Genomic DNA, 17,387 nt, shown 5'->3' on the forward strand with positions numbered 1-17,387 from the left:
CAGTGCCTTTCTGGGCAACAGCGTTTTTCTCGGTCCTACTCTCGCTTGGGTGGGGGATTCTCGCCGGGGCTCGGAGCTCCTCGCCCCTCCCGCTCGCATTTACGGGCGGGGGGGACAAGTTCCGGGAATGCCCTTGGAGGTACATTATTATTCCCCTCACTGATTGGTAAGAATGTACTTCAACTGCAAATAATTACAATGCCTGTACTTCAAAAGACACTGGCTAAGGTAGTCTCTTTTGAAAAATGTGGTGGAATTTGTTTATCTCTCTTTTTTTTTTTTTTTTTAGCTCTGCTTTGTTCCTGTGAATCTGTGTGAACATGAAAGAATAGATCAGACCCTGGGTTCTAAGGCAGAGTCAGTTTATTTCAGGTTGAGCTGGGTGCCACCAGAGAGGGACCCTGACCAAAGAAATCCCTGGGCCTTTATACCCTTACAGTCTGTGCACCTGAGCTTCGTGCACTTGTCACATGCCCTGCATGAGACTCTTAGTCCTATGGTGATTTATGGTCTGGGGTCTTCCGACACCTCATTGGATTCTCTGTGTTCATGTGCCATTAACTTCTCTTATATTTCAGCTTGGGGCAGTCTTGGGACCCTCCAGGTTCTCAGCCCTTATCTGAAGATAACCAGTCTTTCTCTGTTTTCTCCCCTGCTTAGCCATTATGATAAGAGTTCATTTAAAGTTTGCCTATGCTAAGTTTTGAGCCGGGCTCTCTCTTGCTAAGGTGAAAGCAAGTTACAATTAAACCTACACAGAAAATTTCTAATATTCTATAAGTAAACTTATTTTAATCCCCAACAATAAACTCCTAGTTTACATCTAGCATCTGGTTTACAGTGCAAGTTCTGCCTATCTCAAGGCCACACAAGTCATCTCAGCACCCTTGTTTGTTAGCTTACTCCCTTTTAATAGGGAAAATTTAATAGTGCTTCTATTTGAGTCAGTCTGGTGTATGTCATTAATGTTACTCTATACTCTGCTATGATACCCCCACTCGTAACCAATCACATACCTATCCACAAAGGAAGAATCAGAAGGGGAAATCTTGCACTCTCTCAAGCATCTTTCTCCAAGTCTTAGAGGATGACCTGTTGCACCCCACTGAGACATCATTGTGGTCTGATGGACAGCTGTGAGCTGGTAAGTCACGGGCCAGAGGGGAACATACTTGCAAAACATGAAGTTGGCTACTATGTGAAGTTTGGATAGGGTAAATGCACCAAAACTCTTGTACTTGGCTTGAGAAGTTCAAGCCAATCCTGCCATTATTTGTCTTACCTAAAGACAAGGGACCTTTCTGGCAGGACAAACAACACTGTTTTGAAGCATTTGAGTATGATTTTTTTAAGAGGGCATACCACACTACAGACAGAATGAAAGGGTAAAATAAACAAAAGTAAGTAAGCCCTGTTTGTATATAATTGGTAGTAATTGAAATATAAATTGAATGAGTCTCATGTATATCCAGGTGAGTTGTAAAAATGTGATTTACAATGTGTAGTGTGCTCCTCAACACTACGCTTCATTAATATTGCTGTATGGCTGCCCCTGATGGCATTAAACACTTCAAAATATATGTATATTTTGCATATGGGCAAAGCCTCATAGTCAACTAGGCAATGAAAGAACAATAGCATGCCTTTTATCTTACGAGTGTCAACAGAATTTTTGTCTAGATGATTTCTACTAGCTGACTTTTGCATTCAAACAGGAGTCTGCCTTAATTGTCCTTGTTAAGGACACCGGATTACAACTTCCATTGTTGCACTGCAACTGCCCAGCATTTTTTTTTTTCAAACATAATGAAATGCATATGGAATACTGCAATAAGTTACCACTTTGCTATGAGTAGCTCTTGGAAAATATAAAAAATCCTCTAAAATGTCAATACCTAATACATTAGAATATGTATGTAGACATCATATCTACATTACTAGGAAAAACAGATAGACCCTGCAAATGAAACAACAGATTTCTTGACTTTAGTCTCTACCTGCTTCAGACAGTATATACACTTCTACAGTCTGTGAAGGCAGAGTTTACTGTGTGATATACACACACATAACTGTGGTAAAACACTATTGCTGTATTATATATAGTTAGAGCTATACACAGTTCTACACAGCACATCACATTTTGGGCTCTAGCAGATTGAATTTTGGTTTTCTGTAATACATCATCGATGAATGAATATTTGTTCCATCTTAAGCAGCTTCTTCAGCGGAGCAATCAATGCCTGCATAAGTAAATTTCTCATATAGGGTAGTATTCACATAGGTCTGGAAAGGAAATAAGCAGAGAAGATTTGATGCAAGGTACATTACCTCAAGAATCCTAAATAATATTGAAATTATGCATTGACTAATTATTTATATAATTGTAAATATATATATTTATATAAAATGGAGTTTTATTCTTACCTTCCTGTCTTCTAACATCCTGTTCAGTGACACCAGTATCTGAGCAAATGATGGTCTTTCATATGGTTTCTCTTTCCAGCACTGTCTCATTAGGTCATACCTTTAAAAATCGAACACCAGCATTTGATAGTTTAGATACATAGGTTAAAGTTACAAATTTTTGATTATATAAAGATTTTGCCTATTCCACTTTTCAGAGGGAAATGGATTTCTATGTAGCTGAAGTTACATTTTCCATAGTTAGTTGCTGAATGAAAAGGACTTTCTATTACTCTGGAATAATCAAAAAGCTCTCTTTGAGCTAAAACCCTGGCATGTTGTATAAAGAACAAGATAACTGGCTGGAATGGAGAGCCTGAGAATGTATTCATGGCAGATTAACAGTGTATGCTGTATACAGAAGGACTTAAGCACTTTTAAATTTTTTTAATATAGTTTTTATGTTTTGTGTACCTTTTTAATTTTTAATGTAGTTTTTATATTTTCCAATTAGAAAAATAGTTTCTTGTAGAAATAATTATTTTTTAGAGCTGACATCACATTATTCTGTTTATTTTTTAGGTTTTTTGTGAGGCAATACTCACACTTCATCATCACAGTTGAGAGGCTTTTCCAGTCGGTACCCTTGGGGGAGTTTTTCATACAGTTCTGCACATGTCATTCCACAGTATGGTGTACCACCTAAAGTTTAACCATAGTCATGAACAGAAACAGATTTTAATAAAAGAAAGTTTAATATTATAGTAGAAATGGAAAGGTATGACTAACATAGTGACAGCTAAATTAATCCAAAATTAGGGGGTATTCTGCTTCTACATTTTTATTGTTAATTTTTCCTTACTGTTTGATGCACAATATGAGGGAGAAAAGTAAAATTAAGTGTCAATTTTTTCATCTATGGATCTGGCCTAATTTTCTCTACAAGTCTGAGGGGCAGGGTCTGATAGTATTCAAAATGTTTTTTCAATAGCGTTGATGGGCAAGTAATTCCTTCATTAGCATCATAATGATAAGATCTGTGGACATGAAGCTCTTACTCTCAGCTAGTTTTGCCCCTTTCTGTAGGTATTTGGTTGCTTAGACTCTTGATTTTCCACGCTTCACCCATATCTAGTGCAAACCCATTTAGTAAGGAAAGCCAAGAACAAATCAGAGATCCAGAGTTCCAGAGTCCAGTCAGCAATGTGCACCAGTCAGTAGCATCTCCTGGCCAGCAGACCATGGGCACATCTCCAAGGCAAATCACAAGAGAGATGTAACACAAATATTTTGAGTGATGCAAGGCTGTATCACAATCATGATGAGTAGAGGTGCCTGCAGAAATGAACTCTAAATTTTTTTTGATGGTTAATGTTCAAAAATTTTCTTTGTGAATATATGGAGTAGGAGGTGATTACTCCTCCACCCTGCAATATCATTAAAATATAAGTCTTGATTTAAAATGCAGGAAAACTGTGGAAAAGCCATCCACCAAACTCAAAGCATGTTATACTAAGGCTGTATATCATATGATATTCTGCAATTTATATTTAGATATGGTCTGGATTTTAAATGTAACAAAAACGTGGTCATTATGGTTCTTTCTCATTTAAAATGATACCTGAACTGAAAATTTGACAATGAACCTAAATAAACAGAAAGAAAATTGAAATATATTGTGAAGCAGTATTTTTTAAAAGACTGAGTGAATAGAGCTGGCTTGGTGCAGATTATTTGTGCAGTACAAAATTCGATACTTACCTAAACTAACAATTTCCCATAAGAGGACACCATATGACCATCTGCAACAGAGGGATATTATGAAGTGTAACAAGAATTCAACAAGAATGACTGTTTTAAAATGATAGGTAGTTTTGCTAGTATTCAGGGAACACAGGGAAGTGTGATGTTTTTCTGTATTTTTTATAGTTTTGCATAATGATGGAGCTTCTATCAGAAAGCAGGAAAATTAGCAAAATTAATTCACTCTGAGTCAACCAAAGACTTTTATCAGATTGTGAGCTTTCAGCAAATACTGAAATTACTGAATTGTTTTTCCAAATACAATTTCTACTTTCCTAAATAAAATGCAAATGTCTTCTGGGTTTCCCAAATACTTATCAGGTCTCCAATTTTGAGTAAGTACAGCTAAAGTTATGGGGCACATCCAACTTGGTTGTGCACACAGAACTTGATCAGACCCTGATGAAGAAATGAAACTTTCTTGTTATGGATTTTATTTTTTGCTTCCATTGCTAACTCCTGCTGACATTACTACTGAGTATTTTGAGTTAAGAGTGCTCACACTAGTTGTCAAACTTTCCTTCATATGGAAAAATTTTGTTTAAATGCCACTTGAACACATACTTACACATCACTATTTGTGGTGTAAACACTGTAATTCAAAGATTCAATTGCCATCCATCGCACTGGAAGCCGCCCCTAGAAATTATTTAATGAAAGTTTATTTTTCACTTGTTGGTATAACAATATTGCAGTTTGTATGCAAACAATCATTTTGTGTTACCTTAGTGAAAACTGACTATACAAGTAAACTTTATCAAGTAAATAAACTTACTAAACTTGTGCAGTTTTACAGAAGAAATTCTTTAGTGTGAGAAGGGTGAGACACTGAAAGAGGTTGCCCAGATAAGTTGTCAGTGTGGGAGTGTTCAAGGCCGAGTTGGATGGGGCTCTGAGTAACCTGGTGTAGTGAAAGGTGGGGTTGGAACTAGATGGTCTTGAAGGAACCTTTCCATGGGACACTATGATTATATTATTTACTTCACAAAGGACAGTTCACATGAAAGTTAATATAAAAATTATCCAATCAGCATCAAGGTGAAATGTAAATAGAAGCTCAGATGATGCCTCTGACCATCATGTTGCCTTGACAACACAGTGCTATTTCTGGTCTTTAGCTACATGATGCTTATTACGTATCTTCTTTCAAATCTTCTAAAGCATTGGGTCTGGACACATCCTGTTACCTTCTTTCTAACTTTGGCCTTGTTCAATAGAATTAGACCAGCTTGACTCATCTATTTTACTGTCATCCATAGTCATATAAATTATTTTAAATTACATTTTATATTACAGACATGGTATAGGATTTATTTACAAGTAGATGTATTTATTTGTATATTAATAAACATGCATATTTTACATAGCAATTAATACAATTTAAATAATCTGTTCTGTAGTACCCATAAGTTTGCATTTTCTTTTAATATGAAAACACAGATTAAGAAATAAGAAAGCAAAATTTAAAAAACAGACTGTATCAATTTGTTTTGGTCCTTACCATGGTCTTCTTAACGTAAACTTCCTGACCTCTTGATAAGCCAAAGTCAGCTATTTTTGCAACATAATTTTCTCCAACCAAGATGTTTCTTGCTGCCAAATCTCGATGAATAAACTAAAATAATGATAATAATAAGAATTATAACAATAGTGTAATAATAAAATAAAGGAATCAGTTGAGTTTTACATGTATTACTTTACTGCTGTATTGAAAATTGCAAACATTTGGAATAAGAAAATAAAACAAATAAATTGGCTTGGTATGTCACTACCAAGAACATTTTGAACTTTATCTGAAAGTGAAAGCAGTTAATTGCCATGTTGTTTTAGGTTTAAATGCCTCTTCCATGATTCCCCATAACACAATATTTGATAAGTTTAAATGGAGACAGCAAAATAAATCTCATTCAGTGTGTGCTATAGAAGCTAAAATTAAAAATTAATGTAATTAAAGGGCATATTCCCTGGAAAAGTATTTTCCATGTTTTCAGTGGCTAGAGTTGAAGACTGACCTGTTTTTGGCTCAAGTAGTCCATCCCTCTGGCAACATCTGCTGCAAAATGCAGAAGTTGCTGAGAGGAAAGTGTAGATGCAGTGCTGTTGGCAATAGCAAATGCTGGGTCTGTCTCTAGTACTCTGCTTTTCCGAAGGAAGTCCAGTAAATTTCCATGGGGAGCATATTCAATAGCAAGGTAAAGATATCCTAAGGAAACATCAGACAGTGATGATATCACAAAGTAAGAGATAATCAGTAATAGTCTTTAGAAATTTACACTACCTTGAGTGAAGAAAAGGAAATCAACATAAAACAGCCTGGTGGGAAATGTCAAACAGGCTAATTTCTAGGAGTAGAGGAGAATTTAGAGCTAGTGTTGAATATCAATTCTGGAGCATTAATGTGGGCTTGTAGATCTAAACACAAGTTTATCTGACCTTTTAACAAATGTTGCACAGAGATCTGCTAGTCTCTGGACTGTGTGGGCTATATTGTGAAAGGATTTTTTTAAACTAATTTTTAAAGTACATGCATACAATAGTACCTTACCCCTATGTTCACATGCTCCCAAAAGATTTATGATGTTGGGGTGATGACCAAGTTTACAAAGAACTTCAAGTTCTCCAGCAAAATCTCTGTGATCATCTTTTGAGGCATATTCTGAAAATCAAAAAAGCACATATTTATGTTTTAGTTTGAACTGAATTTAAAACAATATTTTTTTTAATTATGAGGACTGTGTGTTGCTTGGGCCACTACTGTTTCAATCCCAGTAGAAAGAGAAAAGCTGTAAGGTACATTAGTATTTACAGAAAAAAGTAGGATATTCTCAATTGGGGGAAAAAAATGTGAGAAACAAGTGCCTGTAAAAGCTATCTGCAGAGAAAGCAAGTATCTTAACACACCCTATCACTCTCCTTCTTACCTGAGAGTGTAAAACGTTGTAGAAGATCTTATGAAAAGTAGCTGCTTAAAAATCCTTCCAAATGTGTGCTGTTGATTATTTCTGCCTGTATGCAGACCTTGGCTATTTTAAAATTAATCAGCACACTTAAAAGTGTTTTTCAATTTGCCTAGATAATGATCTGGTGAATTACAATAAAACATGTACATTCTTGCCGTATTGTATGTATTGTAGCTCTCTCTGGAACGTAGCTGTCGTGCCGAGTGAATAAAAAGAAAAATAATGATCCCCATGGTATGAGTATCTATAGATGCATAGATGCAGTTTTCTCTGAACAGCTAAAGTGAACAAGATAAACAAATGCTGTGCCCCAAGACTAGCTCTCTGCTCCTATCTATCCAATGCATCTCGCCTTGCAGATGAACTCATGTGAAGCTCATACTGATCTATGAATTGAAAAGTACATGATAGTTAATCATATCAACCACTGAGGAGAAATGGAAACCAACTTTACCCAGCAGAAATACAGTTACCCAGCAGAAATACAGTTGTTGACAAATTATCCTGTATATATGTATAGTTGTTGGCCTAGTAACACCTGATACAATTTAATTACCAATTTTGAATATTTATTTTAGCTTTAAAAGAGGGCTACTAAGTGATTTGTATAGCAAACATTTGGAATACTCTTTGAAAACTCTTTAGTCACAGAATCGCTCGTCATTACTACCTTTCATCCTTTTTATTGCAGCATCCATGCGTAAGCCATCTTTCTTAATGCGTGCTTTCAGGACTTGCCCAAAGTTACCTTCCCCAATCACATCTTGAAATTTTATGTCATTCCATTCAAGAACTGGATAAACAGTAGGATCTGGACTGGTTTTGGCTTTCCTGCTCAGAGTGAGAGTACCTGAGTTAAACTGCAGAGCTGGCTCTTCCCTCTACAACAGAGTTAAGATAGTGACATTAAGTGTGATTTCTACTTCACTGAGCAATGCCCTGATTACATTTCCTAAATGCCTCTGCTCACTCATCTACACACGAACACGCACATGCGCACGCACACACATAGCTCAATCCATCTCTTATATACACCAGAGGACATTAGACAGTTATAGCTATTCTAATTGCAGCAACCAGTTTCTGCCCAGATCCACAAAATTAATCAGGCTTCTAATTTGTGTGTAAGTACCTTTTAGATCTTGGCCTCCTGAACAGTTTATAATGATTTTGAAGATGAAGGACATGGGCAAAAATAATGTGATAAAACTGATCTCAAAACCAGTCATAAGTCTCAGGTTTAAGATTTATCTCATTATTAGGCTTAATTAAATCTTGTGTTGCTCAGGCTCAGTAGGAAGAGTGATACAAGAAGAAGCAAGGAAATAAAAAGAGACAGGAAATTATCTTCATCCATGCCTAAGGAGAGATCTCTTCAGTTACACTTTCTCATGAAATACTGCTATGGGAAAAGTTTTAGAAGTAGGAGACAAAGCTGTTTAGATTGCTCTGCAGAGTGATCATGTCTTTGGGTGGGCCCCATACCCCTGTTTCTGAAACAACCTATTTAGATATAAAGGAGCTCCTTGGGCCATCTTCATTCTGCCCCACAGGTTGCCCTCTGAAGGCAGAGAAAAGCACCAGAAAGCAGAGTGATTAAGAGACTGCAGCAGGATCCAAATAAATGTGTGCATAGAGAGGAATCTCCATGTGATGTTAAAACCTTCAGCAATTTCCTTACAGCCAAAACTATGACGTTGCTGTTGATAGATCCCTGATGTACTGTCCCCAGGTTGAAAATGGATGAGCATGTATCAGCAGCTGCTGATGCTCAAAAGTAACATTAAATGTTTGGTAGTTTTCAAAATCAGGCATGACTTCATAGAGGCAGAACAGGCTCCTCTATTCTGTCTGGCTTGGTACTTGTCATACACAAGTGTGACAAGGCAGAAGAGGCAGCACAGCAAATGGTGGGCCAACCTTTTTTCAAGTCAAGTTTTCTAACTCCCAGCCTGTAACTACGATGGCTTTAGTTTTGGGGTCACTAGTAGAGCAGTTTTACAGCACTACAGTTTTACAGAAGTTTTACATCCTAATTGCACATAAAGAGAAGACAGTGTTTGGGAAAGCCAGGAAAAAAAAAAATTGGAAGAAAACACAGGAAAAGATGAGCTAAAGTTAATAACCAAACTGACACAGGAAAGCTGGAAACTCACCACCACATTTTGGAAAGCCTGAGCCATTCGATGCTGGAAGTTGGCTCGCTTTAACTGCAGCATGATGAGAAAGGCCAGGAGAATTGTTACACAGGTCATCCCTGCAGAGCCAAGGATAGCAATAAGCAGCATTTTGCCTCCTTTTGATTCATATGAAGCTATTGAGGAAGGACATAAGAATTCGTCATCATTTTCAGCTTATTCTGAATTTAACAATACATTAGCAATGTGCAGCTGAATACTCCTGTCTTGTAAACTGTTTAAAGAGCTAAGGATACATCCCTTTATTTTCCAAAAATGTCAGAAACATTGGATGCTCTGAATTTCAGATGAGCACCTGCATATTCCATTGAATTCAGTCAGAGCAGAGATGAAGCCACATTCTGTGATCTAATGGTCTTGCTGTATGCAGCTCCTTTAATTTTTGAGTCACTGGGCCCTTTTTAGTGGATATACACAAATGGTGCATGTTGTCACTTCATCAATATCATGGAGTGAAATTAGAATTAAACTTTGGTGGTGCTGTGTAGTGTGTCAGAATTAATAGCAAAAGAAAACTCAGATTCAAAAATTAGTATAATGACCATGTCATAGCTAACTAATTTATACAACCAGTCCTGGCTTGTGCAAATCCAGTGTGATGGATTAACTAACCTTTAGTTTCTGGAAGAGTCTTCAGTTCAAATGATGTGTTTGGGTTGCTCAAGCCAATATTGTTCTGAGCATTAATCTGAACCTGGTACACAGTGTCTGGTTCAAGGCCCTTGAGGTGATATTGAGTAATGCTGGTGTTCTTTATGATAATATCAATGTGATTGTACTCAGCCTTGCCATAAATTTTGTAGCTGATGATGATGGAGGAGATGGAATGACCCTCAGCAGCTGTCCAAGAGATGACTGAAGATGTGTCTGTGATGTTAGAAAACCTGATGTTGTTCGGTGCAGGAGGGATTCCTGTGAACAAACACAAACACACAAGGCATTGGCATGTACGCCACCTCTTTCTCCTTTCCACAGAGAACAAACATTTTCCTCAGTGCTATTGCTGTGCTAAACAGACTTTGTTGATGAACTATGGTAACTGAATGCAATAATTTTATTATCTTGATGTGCTGTCATCCTTGTAGCAATATTCCATACTTCCAGTAGAGGTTGGAGTGGCATTCAACATACTGTCTTGGATGAAGATACACATCCTCTGAGCTGTATGCAAGCACACCATATTTGCTTTCAGGTTAATGCAAAAAGGATTAATTTCCTTCTATACTGTATCATCATTCCCTTGTATTCCCATATCCCATACTTTCACTGCTTCTGAGAGCAATTACTTGTCAGGCTGTTAGAAAGGAAATTGATGCCAACACTTCCAAAAATCTAATCAGAAAACCTCTAGCAGGGGTGAGCGCTACACTTGCAGACTTGCAGACACTGCCATGAATATTAAGCTAAGTACCTTCTCCTGGAAAAGAGTACCCTTATGTTTTTCTCAGTGCAGTTTGGTGTCAGAGCTCAGGAAAACTGAGAGTCCCATGACAGCCATTGATACTTCCACTAACACATATAGTAAGGGCCTTCCTACATGATCTATAAGGAGGAAGAAGCCCACCTTTCCAGTTTGTGGGAAGGGCAGTGTCACCCATCAGCCATTCAGATGGTACTTCATTTAGATAGGGCATTTGTTGTGGTGATGTGAAAGCACAGTGCTCACACTCAGGGAATTCAACTGCAGTCTTCAGTGTAGCACACTTAACTACTCTTTGCTCACAGGGGTTTTACCTTGCATTGTATCTTCTCTTCTTTAAGTGCTGACTATTTCTGTATTGTCATGGCCAAACTGAGTAACAAAAGAGCTTGGAGTAGTGAACTCTGATGGCTCATCATTCTGAGGAGGAAAAAAATACTACTTGTGTCAGAAGCACATGTTGCACTGAAATGAAGATGTGGATTCTCAAACTTGTTTTTCTCAATTTAAAAGAAACCTACATTAATAGTTCCTGACAATTTCCAGCAGAAGAATTCCTTTGGACGCTGAGCTTTCCAAATAATAGCAATAACAACCATAAGCGACCATCAGGAACTAAGTGTTACCAAAATAAAGGATTGCATTTAATGTAGTCATCAAGTGACAATTAGTCTGACCACTGTGGGTAACATGAAGAATTAAACAGAAGGATGTGAATCAGCACTTACTGTCACTGAAAGTCCATGCATACAGATAGTTGCTCCACTCTCCTTGGGACCTGGTGTTCACTCGTACCCTGCACATGTATTGCTGTCTAGGCTCAAGATCTTTAATGATCAAGGTGGACATATTTCCTGGCACTTGAGTAATAACACTGCTCTTGTCACCGTTGTCATTCACGCTCTTCCTTTCCACTTCAACACGAATATCATCCTCTGTCCTCAGTGTTAAGGGGTGCCATGACAAATTCAGTGATGTCATACTTTTTGGAAAGAGAGTGATACCTTCTGGTGGAGGAAGACCTTAGAAAAGCCACAGTGAAATAGGGAACAACATTTCATGTCTGATATCTAAGCTAAAACAGGGGTACAGTAATTCCCAACCACTTGCCCCAGTTTGGGGTGACATCTCTCAGCCATCCCACATAATTTGGCTGAAGTTACATCTAAGAGGTGTTGATAGTCCCATAGTATCTTAGCAACAGATGATGTGCCAATAAAATGGCATCTTCAGTGAGCTTATGTTGCAGATGGACTTTTTAGATGTGAGAAGCCAAAAGTTGTTTTCTTGCTAGATAGGTCCTGGTGTAATCCTCATTTATTCTTTATGTCTGTATTCAGTTTATTTAGTTTGGGATCTATTCTAAATGGACTAAAAACTTTCCAGCTTTTTAAAACATCTTCATTTTTAAAGTAAATTGATCTAACACTAAGAAGAAGGACTGCAAAAAAATGATTCTTATCTCCAACTCTGTTGCATAGCCAGCCAAAATATATAAATTTTCCTTTCCTCAATCCCTCCTCTCTAAATCAGGGAAAATAATAGCTCTGCCTTTTTCTGGTTTTCTTCACCTCTGTTTTTTGATTTGGTCTTTTCCTTCACTTTTTTTTTTTACTATCCCTTTGCCTGAGATTCTTTGGAAAGGGTCTACAAGGTTTTCAAGCGCAATTTTCTTTGCTCAAGTGAAAGTGTTATGACAGAGATCAGGGAACAGACAGCAAACAAAAAGAGCTGAAATACCTCATTTTTAAGAAGCCACACTGATCCCTTACCAAGTGCAGCTGTTGTGAAGCTGGCCTGTGGTCCAGGATGGCCTTCCCCACCTTCTCCTTGCCGACTCAGCTGAACACAGAACTGATACTCAGTTTTAGGTTCCAGATTGTCCAGTCTTTTAGTTGTGCCTTTTACTGACAACAAAAGTCAAATGTAAGTAAAGCCATGCCCCATGTTGAAATATGTTATGAAAGAAAATGTTTGGAAAATACAAGATAAGGTACACAGGCTCCTTTTTTTGTTGTTGTTCTTGATTCAGTAGGATAAACTAATTAGAAGTATAAAATAACTGGTTTTAAGTTAAGCTCCAACCCAGTCCAAAGGTTGCTTCATCTGCCCTTATTTCAGGACAAAACAATACTGGTTGCTTAGTCAGTGTCCCTTCTGTAAACAGATCTTGGGTTTTACTGATTTAGTAACAGCTGTTGTTAAAGGTCCTGTAATGTTTCCTGTAGTATTTGAGGCTATGCATAATATTTGAAAGCATAGCTGGAGGAGGTAATCTAATTCATAAGCAGGCATCATTTTGCCTATACCATTACTGATAAATATTTTGGTAAGTTATTTGTTTCACTAGGGCCACAATGAAAACAACGCAAGATGGCAGATGCCACAGCATGTCTCCATACTGCCCACTGCTTTTCAAAACCTTCTGTTTGCATGGGAGTTTAAAACTGATGGGCCCAATACTGAGTACACATAATCCTAAAGAAGGAGGGGGAAACCTTTTGTTCCTGAAGTGAATATTCACTTTCAACTACTGTTGGTGTAACACATCCACATGAACATTATGTGTAGTGATAAACAGTCACACATCCAGTCACAAAATGTTCAATTTCTATGCATTGTATAGTCTTTTGAGGCTAATCACAAACAGAAACACATGACATTTCAGTTGGTAGATGAAGTTTGCCTTTAAGGGAATTAAAGAAGATCCTCTTACCTTCCACAGACATCCAGGACTGATAACGTTTTGCTGGCTTGTATAGAAGTTTTGTTGACACAACAGGTCCATCTCCATAGTGTAACTCAGCATTAATATCAATTATGAGAAAATTATGTCCTCTGTCTGTCAGCCGCGGGGCATACTGTGGCACAGGAGGAACTGAACAAGAATGCAAATATTAAACTAACCTTTTAGCTCCCTATATCAATAAGACTCTGGTTATTCCTAGATCTGTAGGAGAATGAAAGGTGCTCTTCAAAGCTTTCATAAAACAGATGGGGCTTTATGCGCTAAAGCTGACAGTTAAGATATTTTTAAAATAAACCTTGGGTGTTCTTCTCAACCTTATCATCACACTTATTCTTTCAATATACGTAATTAGTATGTTATAATGGGTTTCTGTTCATATTCCAACTGTAAATATTTATTCAGGCATTTTCTAGCAGTGCAGAGAACAGAAAGCTCAGCCATGCTAGAGTATAAAGCTGTACTTAAAATTAGAGAGGCAAGGACACTTGAAGAAAGCTGTTACCTTTGACTGTAACTTGAAATGGTTTCTCTGCCATTCCTGCTACTGTCTGCACACTGCAAACCCAAGTTCCTGTATCTCCAGGCAGGACTCGATTAATTCTAAACATGGCTTCAGAATGATTACTGGTAGAAATTTCATCAGGCTGAAATGACAAAAGATGTACAGGACCTTAAAAATTTGTGCATTTTTGGAGTATTCCAATGATACATTGAGATTAGTGATGTCTATAAAAAGCATCTATAATTATCAGCTCCATATTTTCATATGTGCTGAGAAGTTCATGGGGTATCCCAGAACACCAAAAGTTCATATTACGCTTGAAAACCATGGTATGCATTAACTGCAGATAAAGTCAATATAAACATGAGAAATAGCAGAAAGCAATTGATCAGGAGCCTACCTTTAGGACAGTTCCATCTTGCTTCAAGAGTTTGAATTCTTCAGATTTAGGAAGCGGCATCCCTGTTGCTATACATAATGGCTTGAACTCGACACCAGAATTGAGTTCCACAGGATCTAGTAAGTTTACTATCTGAGGTGAAAGATCTGCTGAGCCTACAGAAGATATATAGTATAATGTCACTCTTCCAACAGATATTTTAAAAGAGAGGTTTAGGTGTGTAGGCAGTGTAGGTGTCTGTTTCCGCGTTCCCTTATGTGGTCAAGAATCGTGCTTCACAAAGTCAACATTTTACATCATTTTATATATAATGTGAGAAAGAACAAGTCCTGTGTTCACTCTTCTTTCTTTATCTGATCCCTCTCCTCTCTTTCTTCTTGACATTTTAAGCACAAACAATCTAGTCGTGGCAAAATCATGCACATATTTTGTTCTGAATGTACAGTGCCTACTTGCTCTCTATTTTCTTTGTTAGTAAGACCAGAGAGATCACAACAGTATAATTTGGATGGTTGGATCACACCCCTATTTCTCTATTTGGTTTTGTTCTTGAACAGTTTCTCTTATCAGCAGTAGAATTGTCACTTTATTTACCTAGCTAAAATAATAAATGCTGAGTGCATCTTATGGAATACCTTGCCTGAATCCAATGAGATAAGGTATGTTCAGCTTCATAAACTTAACTTTCTCCCAGAGAGACAGAGCAGTTTTAAACTCTGGTGTTGTCTTAGTGTCTCAGTCATCACTTTTAGGTGATGAAGCTCATGGTATACAAAAGTATGCAGCCAACTAAGAGGTAGGTAATGGTAAAATACCATAAGTTAGTACAAAAAACTAGATGACTAGATGTGCAGCTTCTGTCGGGGATTAATGTTAAAATCAATCAAGTCCTATGAAGTAAAGTTTGAAAATCTAAGGATATCATCCTGATAAATATAACATATAGGCCAGAGGCTTAAAAATACTATATTGCAATAAGGCTGTACAGAATTGTCTGTGCCCCTGGAAAATAGTGTGTGGAGCAAGCATACTAGCCTGGAGTAGTAATGCTGTACCAGCATTAAGATCTGTTCTAGTTACTCTGGGAACAACCATTTAGTACCTTACTTTACCTTTCTTTTCACATTGCGGACCATGCCATCCGAAGGAGCAGATGCAGCCCTTAAATCTGTTGCATGTTCCTCGATTGTGACAATTACATTTGAGTTTGCAATCTGACCCATAAAACCCAGGTGTGCATTCTGCAAGTACATATGATGCAGTTAGTGTAAAGGTGCTAGAAAATGTCTTCCAGTATTTTTCAGTCTCATTACTGAAAAACCTTTTCACATCACTGTAAAATATATAATCTATTACTCTTCCCTGTTGGGTCCCTTCTGTATTTCCCGTGTGCAGAACATTAAGGATCCCCCCCATTCTTTTTTTTTTTTTTTTAACTATACCTTTATCACATTCCAGTCCCATCCATCCTGTGGCACAAGAACAACCATATGGATCTGGTAGACAGAACATAAAGTTTCTACAGCCATGATTTTCTTTACAGGTCTCTTCACATGTTTTACCAAATGTGTTGGCTCCGCAAGCTGTTGAAGGGAGGGAGGGAAATAATAACCCAACAGCATTGTCCATGAAAGAGCTAGTGCTTCTAATGATACTTCATTAGGAAAAAGAAAACATGAATTTTAATTAAAAATGGCAGTTTGATCATTCAAATATATTCATCACCACAGCAACTTAAGTCACAGTTGTTCTAATAGTCAAGTGCAGACAGCAGAAACAAATAATTTTCTCACTGTGAGGATCTGTCAGCCAAGGACCCTTGCTTTTGATCTATGGGGACACAGATTCAGCAATAATTTTTGTTTATAAGCCTTTCTAATATAATATGGACAAACAGTGTTATGAAACCCAAATATTCTTAGCAGTGAATTAATGAGAATCTGCTGATGTCAAGGTTTTTCTTCTAAGATAAGAGCAGTGCTATGCTGGAGTGGTTTGAGTGACAACTATTCCAACATCTTAGCTCTAGTATTTTCAGCACTTCAATTCAGTCAAATAAAAGGATACATATTTAGCAGTGAACCCAAAAGATGCTTGGAGAAGTCAAAGCAATGTGATGCCAACTCTAATTTTTCCAGAATCCAAACTGCTTACCACAGACACAGATTTGCACAAACTACATACATTGTTGATGTCCCTACAGAGACGAAGCACCCTGTGAGCACATTAGCAGCTTCTTCAGAAGCAGCCAGGGAATCTCTAGCATATTTCCTAATGCCAATGTATTCTTAAGGTGTACTCTACCATCATGTATTTAAGTTAGGCAGCAGCACTGAGCATACTGATTTCAAGAGAAACATAGGACAGCCCTGATTTGAAGTGGCCCCAAAGATCATCTGGTCCAGCCTTTTATGAGAAAAGGAGCCTAGAAGATATTAGGTTGCATACTTTCCAAGTGCATATTGATCAAGAAGTGTTGGTAAAATTCCTCATCCCTAGCAACATAATCTGTAGTAGGAGAAGAGAGAAAGAGTGATATTAAATCACAAAGGCAAGAACAACCAGAATAAAATTCAGGATTCATCTCACCCAATTCTGTCCTGTCTAGCACTACCGCTGTAAATCATGTAGCTTTCAAGAGTAAAACCAGGCACTCCTTATGATTCTTCCCTCAGTAATATGCCAATATCTGTTACTGAGAACAAATTAATAAGCAATAGCTGAAAATGTTATTTACTTACCTTTCTCACATGTTTTTCCCATAAAACCTGGAGGACAGATGCATTCCCCAGTATCTTCATGACAAATGCCATTGTTTGTGCAGGAAGGGCAGTGGAAGCTACAGGAAGGGCCCCATTTCTCAGCTTCACACCCTTTTATGGAAAAATAAAATTATATATTTGTTGTCTTCTTATTCAGTAACCCTTCAAGTTGATTTTTTAGAGCAAACAG

The 17,387-nt window shown here is 37.5% G+C and overlaps 1 protein-coding gene across 2 annotated transcripts in view; it reads right to left on the reverse strand.

The window, feature by feature from the left end:
• Positions 1 to 345: 345 nt before the first annotated feature.
• TEK (TEK receptor tyrosine kinase) overlaps positions 346 to 17,387 on the reverse strand; it is a 37,681-nt gene continuing 20,639 nt past the window's right edge. The window contains exons 5-23 of one of the 2 annotated variants that reach the window (XM_021535932.3): positions 17,177 to 17,308; positions 15,878 to 16,018; positions 15,548 to 15,676; positions 14,436 to 14,590; positions 14,036 to 14,177; positions 13,501 to 13,662; positions 12,557 to 12,691; positions 11,513 to 11,806; positions 9,977 to 10,276; positions 9,323 to 9,480; positions 7,837 to 8,047; positions 6,752 to 6,862; positions 6,219 to 6,409; positions 5,708 to 5,821; positions 4,775 to 4,845; positions 4,165 to 4,205; positions 3,009 to 3,105; positions 2,425 to 2,524; positions 346 to 2,283 (exon numbers count right to left, since the gene is read on the reverse strand). In XM_021535932.3, the coding sequence (XP_021391607.1) occupies positions 2,209 to 2,283; positions 2,425 to 2,524; positions 3,009 to 3,105; positions 4,165 to 4,205; positions 4,775 to 4,845; positions 5,708 to 5,821; positions 6,219 to 6,409; positions 6,752 to 6,862; positions 7,837 to 8,047; positions 9,323 to 9,480; positions 9,977 to 10,276; positions 11,513 to 11,806; positions 12,557 to 12,691; positions 13,501 to 13,662; positions 14,036 to 14,177; positions 14,436 to 14,590; positions 15,548 to 15,676; positions 15,878 to 16,018; positions 17,177 to 17,308 (2,759 nt within the window). In that variant the 3' untranslated portion in view covers positions 346 to 2,208. The remainder of the gene's footprint in view (positions 2,284 to 2,424; positions 2,525 to 3,008; positions 3,106 to 4,164; positions 4,206 to 4,774; positions 4,846 to 5,707; positions 5,822 to 6,218; positions 6,410 to 6,751; positions 6,863 to 7,836; positions 8,048 to 9,322; positions 9,481 to 9,976; positions 10,277 to 11,512; positions 11,807 to 12,556; positions 12,692 to 13,500; positions 13,663 to 14,035; positions 14,178 to 14,435; positions 14,591 to 15,547; positions 15,677 to 15,877; positions 16,019 to 17,176; positions 17,309 to 17,387) is intronic. The other variant, XM_077790252.1, reaches the window with a different exon arrangement.

The sequence above is a fragment of the Lonchura striata genome, chromosome Z, assembly GCF_046129695.1.
Source record: "Lonchura striata isolate bLonStr1 chromosome Z, bLonStr1.mat, whole genome shotgun sequence".
NCBI classification, from domain to species: Eukaryota; Metazoa; Chordata; class Aves; order Passeriformes; family Estrildidae; genus Lonchura; species Lonchura striata.